This window comes from Delphinus delphis, chromosome 2 (genome assembly GCF_949987515.2).
Source record: "Delphinus delphis chromosome 2, mDelDel1.2, whole genome shotgun sequence".
Taxonomy (NCBI): domain Eukaryota; kingdom Metazoa; phylum Chordata; class Mammalia; order Artiodactyla; family Delphinidae; genus Delphinus; species Delphinus delphis.
Window position 1 is genome coordinate 13,175,306 of NC_082684.1, and position 21,977 is coordinate 13,197,282.

The window sequence follows — 21,977 nt, forward strand, 5'->3', positions numbered from 1 at the left end:
AGCGTGGACTCATTATGTGTAGTAAAAGGAGGCACAAAGTACATGAATCAAAGGAGCAGAGAGAGTAGTTCCATCAAAGCCAGATGATGTGTGGTAGGAGGACCTCCTGTGATATCTGTATATCCGTTGAGGGACATAAGACATGGTAGAGCATTCTTGCCCTCTAGAATGAAACAGATCTAATAGATTTGTATCCCAGTTTGCCTTACTAATATTTCACACCTGGGTCTTGTGACACTAATTCTTCACAGAGTTATTTAAATTAAATGTGAAAAAATGGAAAGCACAGTTCTTGGCACATGGTAGGCATTCAATAAATGTTAGTTCCCTTTTCCTTAACTTTAACATATTTGGGTTAATAGAAGGGATTTTACTTGATTAGAATTCGGATTCTTAATTTGGGGAGGAAAAGAATATAAGCCATTAAATATAATTGTGTTTTGTTTTGTTTAGATGATTTTCAGACTGCCCAGTTGTTGGCACTTGTATTGGAATTGTTAACATTTTGTGTGGAGCACCATACCTACCACATAAAGAACTACATTATTAATAAGGACATTCTCCGGAGAGTGTTAGTTCTTATGGCCTCGAAGCATGCTTTCTTGGCATTATGTAAGTGTTGCTTCTGGTAGAATTACTTATTGTCTGTATATTATTATTGTTATTTCGGTGTTATTGCCTGAGAAGAAAAGATCACTGATTGCAGGAGACCGAGGTTCTAATACTAAACTACACTGATAATGTACTTTTGCCATATTTTGATCAGGTGATTTTCCTGACTCTTCTTTCTCAATATACAGTAAAGGGGTTAGAGTGTACCTACAAAATGTATTAAAGTATTATTAAAATGGCACCTTAAATCATTTTATTTGCCGTATTTATTTTTGACTTTATATAGCATGACAATCACAAATTGGACATTCTTGTGAGACCAGAGTCTCACACTGAGTCATGAAGAATACATTTGTAATTTGGAAAACATAGCTAATAGCACCAAGTTTCCAAAATACATTTTTTCTAAATTACAGAATGCCTAGCACAAATGCCTGCAAATGGTCTGTTCATTAATTCCACAAATATTTTTCCCCCAGCTTTACTGAGACATATTTGACATATGACATTGTGTTACCTCAGATACTTCAGAGAAGGGGTGACAGACCACAGCTGTGGCCAAATCCAGTCCATGGTCTGTTTTTGCACAACCTGGAAAGTGAAAAATAGTTTCTGTGTTTTTAAAGCATTGTTCAAAAAAAAAGCTACAGAGACCATATGTGGCCCACAAAGCCTAGAATATGTATTCTGTAGACCTTTATGGGAAAGGTTTGTCACCTCTCGTAGAGCAACAGATAGTCTTTTAACAAGGCTGTTCTTAGTTATACATGTTTTTCAAAAGTTGACTTTCACTGTATTCTGAAGACCCTAGTTCACAGAAGTAAAACATGTTTCTGAATTAGAAATAGGTTAACCCAGAATATTCTTGATCATGTAGCAGTCAGCCTTCTTTGGTAAGTTGGCACACCAGTTTTAAGAGTACCCTAGAGGCTCAATAAGAGATGTCTGTTGGTAACTAACTCTTTTTGGCCTTCTGGTTTTTATGGGTAGGTTTGGTTTTGTTGTTGCATAAAGGCATCATAATCATCCAGTAATTAGAAGCCTGAACATATACATCCATTTTTGCTTTTTTTACTTCATTTTAAATCATTTTGCTTGGGAATTCCCTGGCCGTCCTCAGTGAGTGGTGAGGACTCTGCACTTTCATTGCCGAGGGCCTGAGTTCATTACCTGGTTGGGGAACTGAGATTCCACAAGCTGTGCAGCGCAGCCAAAAAAAATGTTTTGCTTAATTGACTTTTAAAATATCCTTAAATTATGAAAACATTGTTTATAAGGATATTTCTGACATTGATTTATTCTGTCAACATTTTATCTTTAAAATGGTATTCAAAATAGAAAGTCTAATGAATTTTTCTTAGAAGGAAACCTATTAGGGTGACACTTGTTATAGTTGAATTAGTTTTTCAGTCTGGTGTACACACTGCAGTATGAACTGAGAATACATGTGGTCAGATGCTTTTCAGCCAAAAGGAATATTGCATATAAAGGGCTCTTAAACTCATATTCATTTTCCTTATAAACCTATCATAGCAAAAGTGAGAGTCCCAAAGCAAGTTGAGAGGAAGTTAATAATGAACACTTCTTTGATTTGTTCTTTCATGTCAACATAGAAGGTTTTGTTTGAGTGTAGGAAAGGGAGTTTGAGCAGATGGGACAGAACGGGAAAACTGAATAAATTTAAAAATTAGTTTTATTTAAATAAATTTAACACCTACTACCATGTTTTATTCTAAGATATGCATTTATCATCTCAAATCAAGGTGAGTCTTAAAATTAATGGCATGTCATTATGATTGGTAGCTTTTTTTCTTTGTTTTGTTTTCTTAGTAGTAGAAAGGAAGGTTTTTTGCGATCAGTGGCATCTTACATTTGATGAAGTATGATGCATACCTAGTATTAGGAAAAAGATGATTGACCTGAAGTCAGTTGTCAAGTGGCTCAGAGTTCATTAGGAGGAGATAGTCTGTAAATACCAAAACAACATCAAAAGCACTATATCGAGGTGTGTTTGGATGTATAGTGGAAATGATTTATTCTCCCTGAATGAGGCAGATCAGGAAAACCTTGCAAAAAGAAGTAAAGTAAGTTGTGTCTTGATCATGGGAGAGTGTGAAATTCTTGGTTGAATACACAATTAAGATGAACAAATGTGAAAGTGTCGTATGTTAGAGGTTTGGTATAGGTAGAACACATGAGTCTAGTGGGAGAGTGGCAGAAAAGGGAAAGGCCTTTTCTAAGAGTCCTTCATCTCATTTTGCTTACAGTATTGCAAAGAAAATTTCTCACAGTTCAGTGAGAACTATGAAGAGAATCATGACAAATTAATGAGTTTATATTGTAGGAAATTATCATGCTAGCAAAAATCTTAGTTATGTTTTATTATTTTAATATTTTTCAAACTAAGTTAGGTTATCATTAATTAAACCTCACTCTTTCTCAAATGATTCTCACTCAGTGTGGCTCTCTTCCCAGGATTGAGAATGAGTGGCTTCTGAAAGATGTCAGTCATTAGGAATGCACTCTTTAGGACTGGCTATACAGTAGGAGTTTTAATCAAGGATTTCTAAAAGAACTAAGCATAAATTTGCAGAGATTTACTATCTATTCAGTCTTAGGAAAGAGTACATTAAAATATTAAGTATAGTTTTTTTTTTTAAGGGAGATTTTATAAGTAGATTTAGATGTCCACTTGTAAAGACAAAAGATTGGTTAAATGTACACAGTTTGGGGACTTTGAATTTTTTATACCTGCTGGTTCTTAATTATTATACTTGTATCATATTTAAAGACGACGTAGTCAAGTCTGTGAGTGAGAACAACAATCCTATTTAGTCTTTATAGGTTAGATATGTATGTGTATAAACACACAGACACACACACAGTTTTATCATTCTTGGCCTTTACCAGATTCTTGGATCTTAAATTGTAGCTTTTTAGTTCCTACCTATATGTTGTCTGGCTGTTTTCTAAAATACGGAAATCTATAAGAAGAATGAAGTAGAGAAGAATTTTGTGGTAGATGCTTTTTTTCAGCTATCATTAGTTACATACGCAGCAAAAAGTTTCAGACTTACATAAAATGTCATGTTGTGTAAGGTAAAGATTTATTATTTGTTTTAGAGATGATTGAAACTAAGCGTAAGAGATTCCTGGCATGTTAATAAAGGTTAGAGATGTGAGTGGTAGCAGAGTGCACTTTTACATTGAAAATCCTACATTTGTGCTAACTTGACCTATCGCAAAAGCTTTCTCTAACCTCCTTCGAGCAACTTGACTTCATTAGAACTCACTGGTAAATTTTTGAAAGTAACTTTATTCAACAGCAAGAATAGTGGTTGGACATTTTTCATGCAAGTTTCTTTTTGGGGAGAGGTTTGGGTGGAAATGACACGATTCTTGATATAAATAAATGAGGGCAAATGAGGAGCAAAACAAAACAAAAGCCCATTAGAATTACCTTCTGTCTACCTTGGCAGTTTCTGAACAAAACTGCTCTTGAGGAGATGGCAGTGGTGCCAGCTGCATACTCTGGTCTTAGCGAGTTCTAGGAAGGGAGTTTTCTTTTCACTTACCCGGGAACTGCATGCAGACCACAGGGTTCAATTAGTGTGTGTTATGGTAGGACACAAGTCTTCACAAAGCCTGCAAAGTTGGAGTAACAATTTTTAAAATAACAGCACTTGCCTTAATTACTAAAAGCTTAAAATTTGGCCTATTAGCATGAGCTCTAAAGTATTGATTTTTATTCTAACAAGTGGAACTGCCTAAGTTCCTTTGTCAAGTAACATTAAAAAACAAACAAAACAACAACAACAACAAAAAACAAGCTCTCAAATCATTGTTTTGGGAAAATAAACCCTTATTAGGCTTTGACTTACCACAAAGAAAGATGATGCTTATTGTTTAAAATGTCTTATTTCACCATGCTTATGTATTTGAAAATACTCAGTAGTTTAAAAAATAAAATGCAATTACTCTTCTATAAACTATTTTGAACTCCCTGCCCACAGTGTCTCTTTAGTAAGAGACACTGTTAAATAAGTTGGATTGTTAAGGCAGTTTATAATCAACTGTACCTAATTGGGCATTCACTTGTGGACCTCTTTTCTGCCAACTAAAGAAAAATTGAGCTGCTTTACTCCTCTGCCTTCCTACCCAGAAACCGTGTCAGCATGGTTGCCTGGCTACCTGCTCATGAAGGACTTGATTAATAACAAATTGGCAATTTAACGAGCCACTTCCATGATCTCCAAAGAAACCAAAATACAAACACAATATTTAATCTTGCCAACCGAAGACGATGTGACTGCATGAAGTGAGTATGCTTTTTTGAACTGTTTACAATAACTGGGGCATTAACTTACTGATAATTCCATTTAGGTAAAGAGGGCTTTGTTGAAGTCTAGCTGTCTGAGTATATTTGGATCTTGACGAATGGTGACTTAAGTAACTCCCCATACCTCAAGATGTAAATATACCTTTTAATCTGTAAGTTAAAGCCTAATTAATTGTAAAAAGGAAAACTAGGGGAAAAAAATAAAAAGCATACTCGCTGCAGTAAGCATAGAGGACCACATTTTAAAAACATCCTCTAAACTGATTCCTAAACTCTGGGAAGGCAAATTCTGGGTCATGCAGATTTCTGTGGGTTTACGGCATTTCTACAAACACATCCAAAAACAAATCAATGTAAACACCATTAACCCTGATAAGAGTGTCCAAAAATAAGGAAGATCAAATTATAGAGTGGATTGCCCTAATAAAACAATGTTTTTTCTGTTGTTTTGAAGGTATATACAAAAGGATATATTTGGAATTTTCTCATCTTAAGTAGTATGATAGGTTAATTCATTTATTAGCCCTAGCTTAGCTCTAATTTCAGATGTAAAGTACATTTTGGTAATCAGTAACTTATTTCCAGAATTCTTCTGGCTCTCTAAGACTTGTGTTCTATGGTGACATACACTGCTTTTAGAATACATTTTTCTGATAACCTTTTTGTAATCCTTATCTTTAGGTTCATACTTCTGGAAGCAGTAACTTATTACTGCATGAAGAACTATGTTTATTTAACAGGTTTTTTTGTAATTCTAAAATATGAAGATATGGTATGTAATTTGAACAACAATGCCTCTGTGTTTCAGGTGCTCTTCGTTTTAAGAGAAAGATTATTGGATTAAAAGATGAGTTTTACAACCGCTATATAATGAAAAGTTTTTTGTTTGAACCAGTAGTCAAAGCATTTCTCAACAATGGATCCCGCTACAATCTGATGAACTCTGCCATAATAGAAATGTTTGAATTTATTAGAGTGGTAGGTTCTATACTTTTTAGTTAGAATTTTGGTTTTGTTTGAGCAAATCAAATATGCATTGTTGGTATTTTGGCTTATTTGAGATTATTATATTTGGAGAGAATTTTTGAAAGAAAACCAGTGTTACCAAAAGCTTATGATAGATTCAATTTGAACTAACAAAAACCAAAATAATCTCTCTCAGCAGCTAGTTTCAAACTATCTCAGGATAGTTTGAAAATTGATTTAACACTGTCACGGTAGTCATTTTAAGAAAGTAAAATTATAGTTGGCATAAGTATTCAGATGTGTTTTTTGTTTTTAACTTGGAGGTTTTTTGAATTTTCCTTGACATTCCTCCATATGTCTCTAAAGAGTAAATTTCATTCTTTAATGATACAGTAGGCTGGTAGTTCTCAAACATTGGTGTGTCTCAGAATTATCTGTGGCATGCTTTTTTAAAATTTCGGTAAAATAAACATAACAAAATTTGCCCTTTTAACCATTTTTTAAAGTGTACAGTTCACTGGCGTTAAGTGTATTCACATTGTTGTGCAATCATCACTGCCATCCATCTCTAGCACTTTTCTGTATATATGCCTAGGCACCACCCCAGACTTACTGAATGAGAATCATCTAGGGTAGGACCTGAGCATTTACTTTGGAAAGAGCCATGGATAATTCTGAGGTACACCAAAAGTCAGGGGCTATTGAAGTAGCCAGTATTTGTTATGCCCATTTGCATTTTTTTGTCCCTAAGATTGGATAATAATTTTAAGAAATTAAACCATTTTGGGCGGGTTTATGAGTTCACTACAATTAAGCCTCATTTTGCTAATTTTTCCTATCATTTTTTATTATAATTCTTTTTTATAGGAAGATATAAAATCATTAACTGCTCATGTAATTGAAAATTACTGGAAAGCATTGGAAGATGTAGATTATGTACAAACATTTAAAGGACTGAAACTGAGATTTGAACAACAAAGAGAAAGGCAAGATAATCCCAAACTTGACAGGTAGATTACCACATATTTGAACCTATTCATTCAGTGACAAGTTTATGATGGTAGCTCTTTTTTGCTTGTTTATTATTTAGCTTGGCAGCAGAGGGGGAAATAAGCAGATGGAGGTTGTAGTTTTTTCTAATGGTCAATGTAAATGTTTTCCTGACGGTGTTAGGTGGGTATCAGTATGATTTGTAGACTTTTCTCAGGCATATATCAAGTTAGATAATGCAAAAGAAAAAAAGCAAAACACTGATATGGCAATAAGGCTACTTTTGTGTCCAAAGTAAAATCAGAATATTATTGTATTTGCTTTGCTTTAAGGTTACAAATTATTTTAATGCAATTGTGTACATTTTTTTCTAAATACCTGAGTTCACATACTTGTGGTATATTTTAAAATCCATAAATTAAGACTTGTTAATTCGTAGTGTTAGCAAGTTTAATAACTGATCTGTAACAGTACAATTTTGATAATGGGAATTTTGATTCCACTACTTAACACTAGATATGGTGGAGTGTAGTTTTTTGTTATATGCTAGGTAAAATCTGTTTTTTTTTCCCCCACCTCTGTGTGTATAAATCTGTATTGTTCCATTTATCTATTAAGACTGTAATTTGGGATAATATTTGAAGACAAAAGTCTTTATATGAGTCTATTAATTCTACTTTCTTCTCTTTACTCATAGTATGCGTTCCATTTTGAGGAATCATAGATATCGAAGAGACGCCAGAACACTAGAAGATGAAGAGGAGATGTGGTTCAACACAGATGAAGATGACATGGAAGATGGAGAAGCTGTCGTGTCTCCATCTGACAAAACTAAGAGTGATGATGACATTATGGATCCAATAAGTAAATTCATGGAGAGGAAGAAATGTATGTTGAAAAGATGGGCAAGGAAATATTGAAGGCTTTCTCACTCTAGGTTTATCCTTTTTTTCTTGACAGAATGATTAGTATCTACTTTGTGTCACAACAGATATTAAAAGACTCTTGCTTTATAGAGTGTGAATTTAATAGCTCTGTTGTGAAGGTATAGACTAAATTTTCCTAATTTGTCTTGAGTGAGATATTTCAGAAGGGTAGGAACACTGACTATAATACTGAAGGTCTCCTTCCTTCTCAGTAGTAAAGTCCTGTGGATAAGGATGCTTAGTATTTTGCTAAGCTTTGCTCATAAACTGAATTTCAGTGTCGCTCTCTGGCAAAGGACTAAGCTAGTTAATTGTGTTTTTAGTGCCACCTCACTTGGAGGTTTTTGAAAAGATGAGTATGGGTGACAATTATTGACAGTATTCTCATTTTTAGTAAAAGAAAGTGAGGAAAAGGAGGTGCTTCTGAAAACGAATCTTTCTGGTCGGCAGAGCCCAAGTTTCAAGCTTTCCCTCTCTAGTGGAACAAAGACTACCCTCTCCAGCCAGTCACCTGCAACAAATCTGCCTGGTTCTCCAGGCTCACCTGGATCCCCAGGATCTCCAGGCTCTCCTGGATCCATCCCTAAAAATACATCTCAGACGGCAGCTATTACTACCAAGGTATGTTTTTGACTCCCAGACCTACCTAATTTAAGCTTTCCCAACAATAAAATTGTTGTGACTAGTAGTCCCTTTGGTTACTGTCTTTTGGAACTGATTTTAACATTTGTGAACTAGGGAATAATTCTCCCACCAGCCGTTGAGAAATTTCTGAAAGTTTTTATGACCAATTCAGAAGTTTGAATATATTCTTATTTTGGTTGTTTGCATTTTAGCACCTTAAGTTCACATTTGTATGTGTCAAAACATTTACAGAAATTTTAAAGTTAAATTATTATTTACTTTTATCAGCTTTCCCCATTAATACCCAGATAAAGACTTCGTAGGAAGAATATAATCTAAATATCTGGACACTCCTAACTTAATTTTGTCAAGCAAGGTTTATAAAAAAGAATTAACTGTCTACTATCACTAACATTTCCTTTAGGAAGGATCACAATTTTACCACCAAAAATGTAGGAAAGACATAATCTCAGAAAAAACCAATTCTTTTGGCTGCCTTATGTTTCCCTGGACTAGCAGTTAACAGACTGGCATTTGGGATTCATTGATCTACATCAAGACTAAAGTGAGCTACAGTGGTTCCTGGTGAAGGAGCAGGGCTAAAAGGAAGAAGCCTGGATGAAATAATGAGGAAGGGACAGGGCAGAATCACTTTCCTAGCCTCCGATAGTCTGTCTACCCTCATTTCTAGTGGTCTGTTTATTTTCTGTGGTTTTAATTTTGATGCTGTTTAGACTCTGTTAAAGAAAATTTTTTTAATGCATAAAGTCTTAAAACTTAAGTTTTGAATTTTAAATTCAGTAATTAGTGTTTATCTACTGGGTGTTTTGCAAGGATCATAAACTGCTTAAAATTTTATCATGGAAAACTTGGGAAATATGTAATGAATTTCAGCTGCATACAATCTCACCTCCCAGAAATAACCAGTTAGTATATTGGGGTGGGGGTATATCCTTTACCAGACTTAAGACATATGTATTTGAAAATGTAGTGTTTTCTTAAAGTAATCCTTATTTCCGAACAGGGAGGCCTCGTGGGTCTGGTAGATTATCCTGATGATGATGAGGATGATGATGAGGACGAAGACAAGGAAGACACGCTCCCTTTGTCAAAGAAAGCAAAGTTTGAGTCATAATGGCAGCTGCCTGTGATCAGTACCTGTTGAGAAAACTGGTTCTCTACCCCTCCCCACTACAAGTCTATAACAGAGCAGTGGCCTCTTGTGAATGACTGATACAGCTCAGCTCGCACACTTGACTTCTGCTCATCAAGTGCCAATTCAGTGGAGCAGGAGGAGGGGATAATTATACATTTAGGGGGAAGACTTACACCTTCGAGGTCTAAGCTTGGACCACACATTGCCCTTTTCTCAGGGAAGGAAATGGAAACGAAAAGCCAACAGGGCAGGGGTTTTGTAAGTGGAACTCTGGATTGACTGGTCAGTTGCTACAATCAGAATATGCTTTCTCGGACCATGTTTGAGACTCAGAAGAATAGGCTTTTCTGCCCTAATTCTTCACTAGTTAAGAATGCCAGCAGTTTCTTTGTATAAAGAGACCTGCCTTTAAAATCGTACATTCTGAACATTTTAGTCAAGCTACAGCAGGTTTGGAAAAACCTCTTCGGGGGAGGGGCGAATATGAGGTTTCCTCTTTTTTATCTGTTCCCTTTGCCCTTCAAACTGCAGATTTTTTTTTTAAGTGGGGATTTGTCCCTACTTGATTAAAGATTGAGTGGAATTCTAGATGTGGTCATTTGTGTCATAATTTTTTTTGTTTCATTTTGTTTTTGATTTTTTTTTTTCTCCTGAGTGTATCCTTAGTTGTTGAGTATATATATTTGGGACCATTAAAAACTTTTTTGATGTAATATAACCTAACGTTGTGCTGGTACCTGTTTTACCATGTGTAATTTTTGTTCTCCATCACAGTTCTTAATTTGTTTAGAGTTTTATGAAAGATGGAATAGTTTTTATTGACAAAAGCAAAGTAATCTTACAACTATGTGCATACAAAAAGCAATACTATTTTGTGACTAAATATTTTATATTAAAATTTACATCAGCAACTGTCTTGAGAATTCAGGGAAATAGAGTGGAATTTAAAATTTCAGCAGTTTTGTTAAACCTAGAAACATAAAATTAGTATTCCAAAGAGATTCTGAAATTTCATATCTTGGGAAAATGATGGTACATTAAATCAAAATTGAGGATGAATAATTTAAAAATAACGTATTTGACTTTTGAGTAATAAAAAAAGTGAAGAGTAAGAGAAATTGTATTAGTTGTATTTTTTTTTTCTTTTTTTTTAATTACTCCCTTTGGAATACCAGTTGGAGTTGTAAGCGGTGGTTCCTAAATAAATACCTGGCCAGAGGACCATCAGATACCACTTCATTAAAACAGTATGTTTAAATAGGTTCTTTTTATTGTCTTAGGTGTGCTAAAATTCTTTTAAGGAAACGAACATAAATATCTCAATTCCACATACCCTCACTTTTTTAAAGTGAAGATTTTAGAACTTACTGAAGAATGTATTTGCAAATGTGAATAAAAATTCATATCTAGGAAAAGGATACTATTTTAAGTATCATATACTTTAACTGGATAATCTAGCAAGCACTGTGTGCTTCTACCTTAGCTCCTCTTTTGCTTAGCCCTCAGTACATTGCGATACCAAAAACAAGCTTATATGGAATAGTTGCATAGAAAACCAGAAAGCAACAACTTGCCACAGTCATGAAAAGTCTCGTTGGCTAATTTTTTTTTTAATGAAACTTTGGGTGCATTATTAACTGTAAGAGTTTAAGTGTATTTCACTACAGTATAGCGCTTCTTCTGGGCCACAAGTTCTGGCAATTAATCATTTTAATCAACTTATCTTGCAAATAAAGAGAACAGAAACTTAATAGGATGTAAGTTAATTATATTATGTCTTCCTTTATTACCTAGAAAGTCCCGTGTGAAATGTTTGTGCCTTAAACATACAGTTTAAACTGACCTTTCTGATTGACTCGTGGAACATGTATTTGTCTTGGTATTCTGGGGGTTCTTGGGTAGTGGGAAGAACCATCCCTTGTTTTTATGAATTGTGGTCCAGTATATTAAAAAAAAAAAGATACTAACTATTGGCCTTCAACATTTAAGGGATGCCCTTTCATTGATGGACAGATGGGTTACTGAAGCGGAACTTCACACATGCTGCTACAATAGGAGAAAAGTCTAAACAGCCGCTTGTTTCATGGAGGAAGACTCTTAGCAATAAATTGCTAGAAACACAATACTTGAATTGACACAGTACCGTCTGACTCAAGTCCACACTTTCAAGTATAAATACTATTTTGATAACCGATGTGAATATAATAATGTAAATACGTACTTTAATGATACCTGTTGGTTCTTTTGCTCATTTTAAAATGAAAAATTTCACTTCTCAGAGTGATTACCTAGCAGTTTCTGAAAAAGATCTGTAATTGCTACAGAAAACACCCTGACATCCCATCTTGTCCAGAAATGCTATCCTGGCATTTTTTTGGTAGAATGAAGCCTGATGGGTTTTCTCTGCCTGATTGATTGTACTCAGATCCTGCATGTCATTTTCTCTGGAACACCAATGTTGCTGCAAGTCAATTTTGTGAATTTGGAACTGAGGGGGAGACATGGAGCAGGGGGGAACATTCCTCTGTTTTTATTCTTTATTTAAGCAGTGGCGTTTGTAAAGCTTGCAAGATTAGAACAGCAAGGAGTTTACACTGGAAGATTTCTTTAAGTGGATAACTTTATGTTATCAACCTATTTCTAGTATTCACCATGAATAACTGTTTTTAAACAGCATGGTAAAATCCCTTTGGGGGAAAATTTAGGACCTTCGAAATTCTTCTATACAAGGAAACTTTTTCTGCCGTAACATCCATTTTGAGCAAGAGCATTATAGAAACATCTTTACAGGATGGATTATTGTCTACCGTTATAGTGGGACATTGACACGTGAGGAAATGGGGCAATCATCAGTATTTGTACTCACTGCTAAATCAGTCTGATTTTCCTCTTTGGCCTTAATGCTTCTTCATCTTGGCTCTTTTGAAAGGAAACTGTAGAGAGGCTCTCTTCAAATAGATTAAACGTCCTAACTGTTGGAGTCAGATGTCTTGGTCCTTAAAATAACTCTAGTTGGAGACACAACTTTCCTTGACCTTTCTGCTCTCCTAGGTAAGTTCTTCCATGGACTCAAAGGGCATAGTGATTTCTTCAACATGATGCTAAATCGGCTTAATTTCCGTATATTCCCACCATGGTGTAAGTCACATCCTACCTGCAAATTCAGTGGCCCCTTTCCATCTTTATATTACTTGACACTTAGGCAGCATTTGCTACTATCCATTGTCTTCTTGATACCTTATTCTCTTGGCTTCTCTCACATGTGCTTTAACATTACTGACCTTTCTACTGTTTGATAGTTCCCTACTTTACCTCTTAAATGCTGGGATTCACTAGGGTTCCATCTTGGGTACTCATCTTCCCAAATTCCAGCCAGCCACATAATGTCCGTGTTCCAATCGTCCTGTGCTCTAAAAGACTGCCTTAACCTGTCACGTGCCCCTCTGAATGCTCTTCTTGCCTTGCCTGCTGATGAACTCATTTATCATTCAGAAGTGCCCCCCTGATACTTGGGACTCCATCCTTGAAGGAAGGGGTTATATCTTTTTCAACTTTGTATCCTTAGTATCTAGCATGATACCCAGCCCACAGATGGATCTCCACATGTTTATTGGATGAATAAAGGAAAGACTGAGTAATGGGCATGCAGTATAGAGACTGGGAAAGTCTTTTAGCTGATGCCCTTACACAGTCAAGTTTGACTCATTCTTGACCATGAAATTCCCTCTGTGGATATAAAGGGAGGACTCAAGACCTCTGTCCTGTCCTTCATACCTTTGAGCCTTAGGTTAACAACACAAGGGGGTATTTTTGGTTCATACAATTAGCATATCTTGAGTCATTTCAACAACCACTAAAATTCTACTTAGACCAGTTTTCCTGGTCTGTTCATCCTGGGCTCCAGCATCTCTAACTCTTTAACTCTCTTACTGGTCTGTTGGTCACAGTTCTTCACCTGTAAGTACAGACCCCTGCCTTTTATTGCTAGACTTAGCCATAGCTGTAGATTTCACAAACCACTTACCTATTGGTCTGATGTTTATTTTATTAAATCTCATGCTCTAAAACTTTTATATCTTGGTCTTTTTCCTGGGGTGTGAGTTCCTAGAAGGCAGGCCCAGATTTAGATGATTAGGTATATAGGTAGATTGGTTGGGTAGATAGATTTTCTATGTAGAATCAATGGATACTTCACAAGAATAATAAAAGGGATGCATTTTCTTCATTGCTGAAAGAACATTTTAGATAACGAGCCTGAAGAATGTGATCACTCAAACTGTAGCACTGCATTCTAGCATTAAATAACCTTGTACAGGAATGTGTTGCTGCTGTCTTGCAGAAAAGAAGCAGATTGATTAATTTTACTTTAATGCTGGTGTAATTCACAAAGCAAAACCTGAATTGCTACTTCAGGTTTTCTCCTTCTAAAGTACTACTCTGGAAGGAGATGAGGAAATAATGATATGTTTTATTAACAACTTCCTAGATGGTTCTCTGGCTCATAGGTGTCCCAACAAAACCAAGAGCGCAGAAGAAATTGTCTTTTAGAATTCTCGGGTAGCTTTCAAAAAGGCTCTGAATGTGATTTGAATTATTAGTGAAAACCTTTTGCCCAAAGCCCTGCCAATTCAAGCGCTTCTTGGACCTACACTGGAAGACTAGAATGGGGGTGGCGGTTGGGGATGGAATGAACAAGAGGTTGAATGAGCACTCAAGAAACTCACAGTATGTGCTCCACACATGTTGATTAATCAAATTGATACCAAGAACAAATTTCCTGGGAGAAAGTGGTGTAAAGCTACAGAGACAAGGTGTAATTGCAACAGCATAGTCAGAATGTCCTGAGTTTGAATTCTTACTCTGCTACTGAGACCTTAGACAAGTTCCTTAAGCCTTGGTTTCCCCATCTGTAACGGGAGTAACATTACAAGACAAGTGTGAGGACTGTAGAATGAACGTGTGTGTGTGTGTGTGTGTGTGTGTGTGTGTGTGTGTGTGTGTAGATAAAGCAACTATCCCAATGGTATATATTCAGTAGATGGTAGCTATTTAATATATTAATGTAGTCCAAATCTGGAGAGAGATGGGTATGATGATTTTGTCTTTAAAACTTAAAACTATCCATTTTCAGGAGTCAATTCAGTCTATACAGTGGGGGATTGATATCCAATATATTGGTTAAAAGTACATTCAGGACTGGCAACATGACGAGCTTGGCAAATCTGCCCCACACAAAATAATTTAAAAACTGGGTAAAATTGTCAAAACCAACCATTTCAGGACTCTGGACATTAGCCAAAGGTATATAACAAATTGAGAAGAGTTCATTCAAGAATCTTCTTTTTAAAAAGCGAGAGTCTGGCATTTGGCCTGGGGTTACTCCCATGCCCATCTTCCACTATTCCCTCAGCTCAACCAGCTAGGTAGTTCTACCAATGCAGGACAGCTGTGAAAACAAGCAGTTTCATTACTGGAAGTGGCTGACTTGATTCGAGTGGAGGAAAAAAAAATACATGCCCTCGGTTGTTCACAAATTGGTTGTTCACAGAAACAGTAGCCTGACCAAGAAAAATAGAAGATTCAAATTACTAAAATCAGAAATGCAAGATATTTGGTTGGGACACTGTTACAGAAATGAAAAGGATTACAAAGGAATACTATGAATAACTATGCCAATAAATTAGATGAAATGGACAAATTCCTAGCAAGATATAAAATAATAAGAAATAGACAAAAATTTGAACAGACCAATTATTAGTAAGGAGGTTGAATCAGTAATCAAGAACCTCCCAACAAACAGAAGTCCAGGACCAGATGGGTTCACTAGTGACTTCTACCAAACATTTAAAAAAAATTAATCCCATTCCTTCTCAAACTTGTCCAAAGTTTAGAAGAGGAGGGCACACTTCTGAATTCATTTTATGAGGCTAGCATTACCCTGATACCAAAACCAGACATGGATGCCACAAGAAAATAAAATTATAGGCCATATCCCTGATAAACATAGATGCAAAAATTCTCAATAATATAATAAGCAAACTAAATCCAACAATACATTAAAAAGATTATATCCATGGTCAAATAGGATTTATTCCAGAGGTGCAAGGATGGTTCAACATCTGCAAATCAATGTGATAAGTCCCATTAATAAAATGAAGGATAAAAACCATATGATCATCTCAATAGATGAAGAAAAAGCATTTGACAAAATTCAACATCCATTTATGATAACTCTTAACAAAGTGAGTAAAGAGGGAACGTACCTCATCATAATAAAGGCCATATATGACAAGCCCACAGCTAACCTCATACTAATGGTATAATAAAAAGCTGAAAGCTTTTCTTCTAAGATCAGGAACAGGACAAGGATGCTCACTCTAAGCATTTTTATTCAACACAGTATTGGGAGTCTTAGCCATAACAATTAGGCAAGAAAAAGAAAAGGCATCCAAATTGGAAAGTAAAGTAAAACTGTCACTATTGGCAGATGATATTATATAGAGAAAACTAAAGAGTCCATCAGAAAATAATTAGAACTGATAAACGAATTGAGTAAAGCTGCAGCAACAAAATCAATATACAGAAATTGATGGTGTTTCTAAATACAAATACATTATCAGAACGAGAAATTTAAAAAACAATTCCATTTACAATTGCATCACAAAGAATAAAATATCTAGGAATAAATTTAACCAAGGAGGTAAAAGACCTATACATAGGAAACTTTAAGACACTGATGAAAGAAACTGAAGACACAAATGAATGGAAAGATATTCCATGTTCATGGATTGGAATAAATAATACTGTTAAAATGTCCATACTACCCAAAGCAATCTACAGATTCATTGTAATCCCTATCAAAATTCCAATGGCATGTCTCACAAATAGAAAAAACAATCCTAAAATTTGTATGGAACTACAAAGACCCTGAATAGCCAAAGCAATCTTGAGAAAGAAGAACAAAACTAAAGGCATCACATGTCCTGATTTCAAACTATATTACAAAGTTATAGTGATCATAACAGTATGGTATTGGCATAAAAACAGACACATAGATAAATGACATAGTACAGAGAGCCCAGAAGTAAATCCACACATATACAATTAATTTATGACAAAGGAGTCAATATATAATGAATGGGGAAAGAATAGTCTCTTCAATAAATGGTGTTGGGAAAACTACAGCCACCAGCAAAAGAATGAAACTAGACCACTATCTTACACCATACACAAAAATAAACTCAAAATGGATTAAAGAATTAAATATAAGATCTGAAACCACAGAACTCCTAGAAGAAAACAGATATTAAGCTCCTTGACATCAGTCTTGGCAAAGATCTTTTTGGATTAAGCAACAAAAGCAAAAATAAACAAGTGGGACTACATCAAACTAAAAAGCCTCTGCACAGCAAAGGGAACCATCAATAAAATGAAAAGGAAATAAAACAAAATGGGAGAAAATATTTCCAAATCATGTATCTGATAAAAGGTTAATCCAAAATATATTAGGAAGTCATACAACTCAATAGCAAAAACCAAATAATCCAATTAAAAAATGGGCAGAAGACTAAATAGACATCTTTCCGAAGAAGACATACAGATCACAACAGGCAGGTGAAAAGGCGGTCAGCATCACTAATCATCAGAGAAATGCAAATCACAACCACAGTGTGATTATCATGTTAGAATGGCTATTACCAAAAGCACAAGAGATAACTAGTGTTGGCGAGGATGTGGAGAAAAGGGAACCCTTGTGCACTGTTGGTGAGAATGTAAACTGGTGTGGCCACTATGGAAAACTGTATAAAGGTTCCTCAAAAAATTAAAAATAGAACTACCATATGATCCAGCAATTCCACTTCTGGGTATTTATCCAAAAAACCCCAAACACTAACTTGAAAAGATATATGCCCCTCTCCTCCATATTCACTGCAACATTATTTACAAATAACCAAGACATGGAAGCAACCTAAGTGTCCTTCAATGGATGAATGGATAAAGAAAATGTGGCACATATATACAATGGATATTATTATTCAGCCATAAAAAAAGAAGGAAATCTTGCCATTTGCAACAATATGGATGGACCTTGAAGGCATTATGCTAAGTGAAATAAGGCAGACAAAGAAAGCCAAAGTATGATATCACTTCTATGTGGAATTTTATAAAAACAAACCAAACCCATAGATACAGAGAACAGATGGGTGATTGTCAAAGGTGGGGGATGGAGGGTGGGCAAATAGTTGAAGGGGGTCAAAAGGTACGAACTTCCAGTTATAAAATAAATATCATGAGAATGTAATGTACAGCAGGATGACTATAGTTAATAATACTGTATTATATTTTAAAATCTACTCTCTTAGCAACTTCCAAAGTTCCTATCACAAGAAAAAAAAATTGTAACTGTGGGGTGATGGATATTCACTAGACTTATTGTGGTGATCATTTTGCAATATATACAAATATTGAATAATTATATTTTACACCTGAAACTAATATAATGTCATATGTCAATTATATCAATAAAGAAGAACTAGACAATTTGAACAGATCTATATAATACATGAAGAGATTGTATTAGTGATCAAAAAGCTACCCATTAAAAAGAAGCCATATGGCCCAAATGGTTTCAAAACTGAATTCTCTAAGTTTTTACAAATTCTTCCAAAAAACAGAAGAGGACTCATTCTGTGAGGTCATTATTCCCTGATACCAAATCCAGACAAAGACATCACCAGAAAACTACAAAGCAGTATCTTACACATATGGTCATAAAAATTCTCAACAAAATACTAAGGAATGAATCTAGCAACAAATAAAAAGAATTAGACACCATGACTAAATGGGATTTATCCCAGGAATGCGTGGTTGTTTACCATCTGAAGAATCAATGTAATACACCATATCAAAAGAAAAAATACAAAACCTATATGATCATCATCACAGATGCAGAAGAAAGCATTTGACAAAAGTCAACCCTCTTTCATGATAAAACACTCAACACTCTGGGGAGAGGGAACTTCCTCAACCTGATAAAGGACATCTACAAAAAACCTACGGCTAACATTGTATTTAATGATGAAAGAATGTTTTCCACCCAAGATCAAAAACAAGACATGGATATCTGCTTTTGTTACTTCTATTCAACATTGTACTGGAGGTTCTAGCCAGGGCAATTAGGCAAGTAAATAAAAGTATCCAGATTGGTAAGGAAAAAAGTAAACCTATTTGTAGATGACACAATATTACATACAGAAAATACTAAGAAATACACTATAAAACTATTAGAACTAATCAATGGGTTCAGCAAAGTCTCAGGATACAAAATCAATAAACAAAAATCAATAGTATTTCTATACATTTTCAATGAATACAAAAATGAAACGAAACAATTCCATTTACAATAGCGTGTGAAATTAGGAACAAATTTAACAAAAGAAAAGCAGAGTTTATAACCTGAAAACTATAAAACACTGTAGAAAGAAAGAAGATCTAAATAAGTGGAGAAACCTCCTGCACTTATGGACTGGAAGACACTATTGTTAAGATAGCAATGCTCTTCAAACTGATCTACAGATTCAATGCAATCCCTGTCTGAATCCCCACCTGACTTGTTTGTACAAACTGAAAAGCTTGTAAAATGTATATGGAATTGCAGGGGACACAAAATAGCTAAAACAATCTTCAAAAAGGAAAAGTAGGAGGACACACACTTCCAAATTTCAAAATTTACTAGAAAGCAACAATAATCAAGAGAGTGTGGTACTGGGACTTCCCTGGTGGCACAGTGGTTAAGAATCCTCCTGCCAATGCAGGGGACACAGGTTCGAGCCCTGGTCCAGGAAGATCCCACATGCCGCGGAGCAACTAAGCCCGTGCGCCACAATTACTGAGCCTGCACTCTAGAGCCCGCGAGCCACAACTACTGAGCCCCATGCCACAACCACTGAAGCCCGTGTGCCTAGAGCCTGTGCTCCGCAACAAGAGAAGCCACCACAATGAGAAGCCCACGTAGTGCAACAAAGAGGAGCCCCCACACGCCACAACTAGAGAAAGCCCGCGCGCAGCAACAAAGACCCAACACAGCCAAAATAAATAAATAAATAAATTTATTTTTTTAAAAAAAGAGTGTGGTACTAAGATATAGAAATACAGATCAATGAAATAGAATTGAGAGTTCAGGAATAAAACCACATCTCTGTGGTCAACTGACTTTCAACAAGGATACTGTTATTGGCTGAACTATGTTCCCCCAAAACCTATATGTTAGAGTCTTAACCCCTAGTACCTCAGATTGTGTCTGTCTAGGTCTTTCAAAAGGTAACTAAATTAAAATGAGGCTTTCGGGTGAGTCCAAATCCAACATGACTGGTGTCCTCATAAGAAGAGGAAACTAGGACACAGATACACACAGAGGGAAGATAACAATCTTTAAGCCAAGGAGAGAGGCCTCAGAAGAAACCAACCCTGCCGACACCATGATCTTGGACCTAGCCTCCAGGACTGTGAGAAAATAAATTTCTGGTGTTTAAGCCACCTAATTTGTGATACTTCATTACCACAGGCAGACCTAGCTAATAAAGGTTTTGGTACTAAGAGTCGTTCGAGAGAACAGAATCTTAAGGATAAATTTTCTAACTTGTTCTGAGATTTCTGGAATTGGTTCTCTAATCTGATTAGACTTAAAGGCACTAATGACTCCATTTCCAGAAGTAAAGAAAGCACAAATAGTCCATGGTGTGATGTGGCATGGAGATATTCAAAATATCACCAGTGGACCCTTCTAATCAAATACTTGTAAGAGGCAAGGTTCTGGGCAATCATGTATATGATACCATGGAACATTTTTGGTCAAACTAACAAGTGTAATGAGATTGGCTGGTTGTTCCTAATTTCACTGAACAAAGTAGGGAAAGAGAAGGATGAGCTCAGAGATTCAAATTTCCAGTTCAAACCCCACATAAATGACTCAGATGCTTCTGTGTCTTCCTGAAAGAGATCCTAACCTCCTATAGCTGTAAAGCAAACATTGCAGAAAATAAAACCCAGAACTTCATGCTGTGAGTGGCTGAATTACGATGCAGATTGCATTCTGAACCTCACAGGGTATATACTGTTAAAGCTGGAGCATTGACTGGTGTTGTAGACTAGACTGTGTCCCCTCACAATTCACACGTTAAAGCCCTAACCCCCAGTGTGACTGTATTTGGAGCTAGGGAGGTAATTAACCTTAAATGAGGTCATAAGGGGAGGTCCTTAATCTCATAGGGCTGGTCTTTATAAGAAGAAACACTGAAGCTCTCTCTGCACTTGTGCAGACGCAAGGCCATGTGAGGCCACAGCAGAAGGCGGCCGCCCGTTAAGCCAGGAAGACAGCCCTCACCAGAAATCAAATTTGCTGGCATCCTGATCTTGGACTTCTAGTCTCCAGAACTGTGAGAAAATACATTTCTGCTATTTAAGCTACCCAGTCTGTGGTATTTTGTTACGTGGGCCCGAGCAGAGACTAATACAATTGGGAAGCAATGTGATCCTGAAAGTTGTGATAAAAGATATTTTCACACAGCGAGGTCTGGGGAAGTCATTCTGGCTTATACGTGAGTTAACTTGAATTTTATGCTAACGAAAACAGCCTGTTTGTGGCCTATCGAGCATACACTGTACATCTGCTTTAATTATTAAAGAAAAGGGCGCACTGCCCAGAAGTAAAGAATGTCCACGTTAAAAATAAAGATTAGGGCTTCCCCGGTGGCGCAGTGGTTGAGAGTCCGCCTGCCGATGCAGGGGACGCGGGTTCGTGCCCCGGTCCGGGAAGATCCCACATGCCGCGGAGCGGCTGGGCCCGTGAGCCATGGCCGCTGAGCCTGTGCATCCGGAGCCTGTGCTCCTCAACGGGAGAGGCCACAACAGTGAGAGGCCCGCGCACCGCAAAAAAAAAAAAAAAAAAAAAAAGTGTGACCTATGAGGAGGTGCACTATTCCAAAAAGGACCACACAAAATTTCCGATTAATATAGAAATCCGGGGAATGTGTGTGGGAATGGATATTAGAGTATGAGAAAATGGTGGAGGGAACAAGAAGGTGGGTCAAGCCGAATTTATTTATAGGGCGCCACTAGGCAGAGATTCTGTATTTAATGTTGTACTTTAGGGGGTTAAACAGGGTTCTAACAGTTTGGCTGGCTGAAACCCGAACCAAAAGGTGACTACAGTAAAAGCGAAGCTGAAATGCCAGACCTGCCTTGGGATACTACAGAGGGAAGGATCCGAAGGCTTAGGGAGACGGGAATGTTAGGGACATTTGTCACTTGGAGATCTGCTAACCCATCCTGGGTGGATACGATACACCTTTCACTACACCCAAGG

At 36.3% G+C, this 21,977-nt stretch overlaps 1 protein-coding gene and 1 long non-coding RNA gene across 9 annotated transcripts in view; one reads left to right on the forward strand and one right to left on the reverse strand.

Moving 5' to 3' along the window:
* The window catches only part of PPP4R3A (protein phosphatase 4 regulatory subunit 3A), a 39,110-nt gene extending 27,162 nt beyond the window's left edge, over positions 1–11,948 (forward strand). For 2 of the 4 annotated variants that reach the window (XM_060004037.1, XM_060004039.1), the window contains exons 10-15: positions 454–612; positions 5,760–5,929; positions 6,785–6,927; positions 7,605–7,795; positions 8,228–8,454; positions 9,482–11,948. In XM_060004037.1, coding sequence (XP_059860020.1) covers positions 454–612; positions 5,760–5,929; positions 6,785–6,927; positions 7,605–7,795; positions 8,228–8,454; positions 9,482–9,592 — 1,001 coding nt within the window. In that variant the 3' untranslated portion in view covers positions 9,593–11,948. The other 2 variants (XR_009518302.1, XM_060004038.1) reach the window with 2 other exon arrangements.
* The window catches only part of LOC138413993 (uncharacterized), a 55,707-nt gene that overhangs the window by 3,172 nt on the left and 30,558 nt on the right, over positions 1–21,977 (reverse strand). Inside the window, exons 3-4 of one of the 5 annotated variants that reach the window (XR_011246357.1) lie at positions 4,188–4,257; positions 1,130–1,203 (exon numbers count right to left, since the gene is read on the reverse strand). This is a non-coding gene — a long non-coding RNA (uncharacterized lncRNA). Of the gene's footprint in view, positions 1–622; positions 4,258–21,977 lie in introns of those variants that run through there. The other 4 variants (XR_011246355.1, XR_011246358.1, XR_011246356.1 and 1 more) reach the window with 4 other exon arrangements.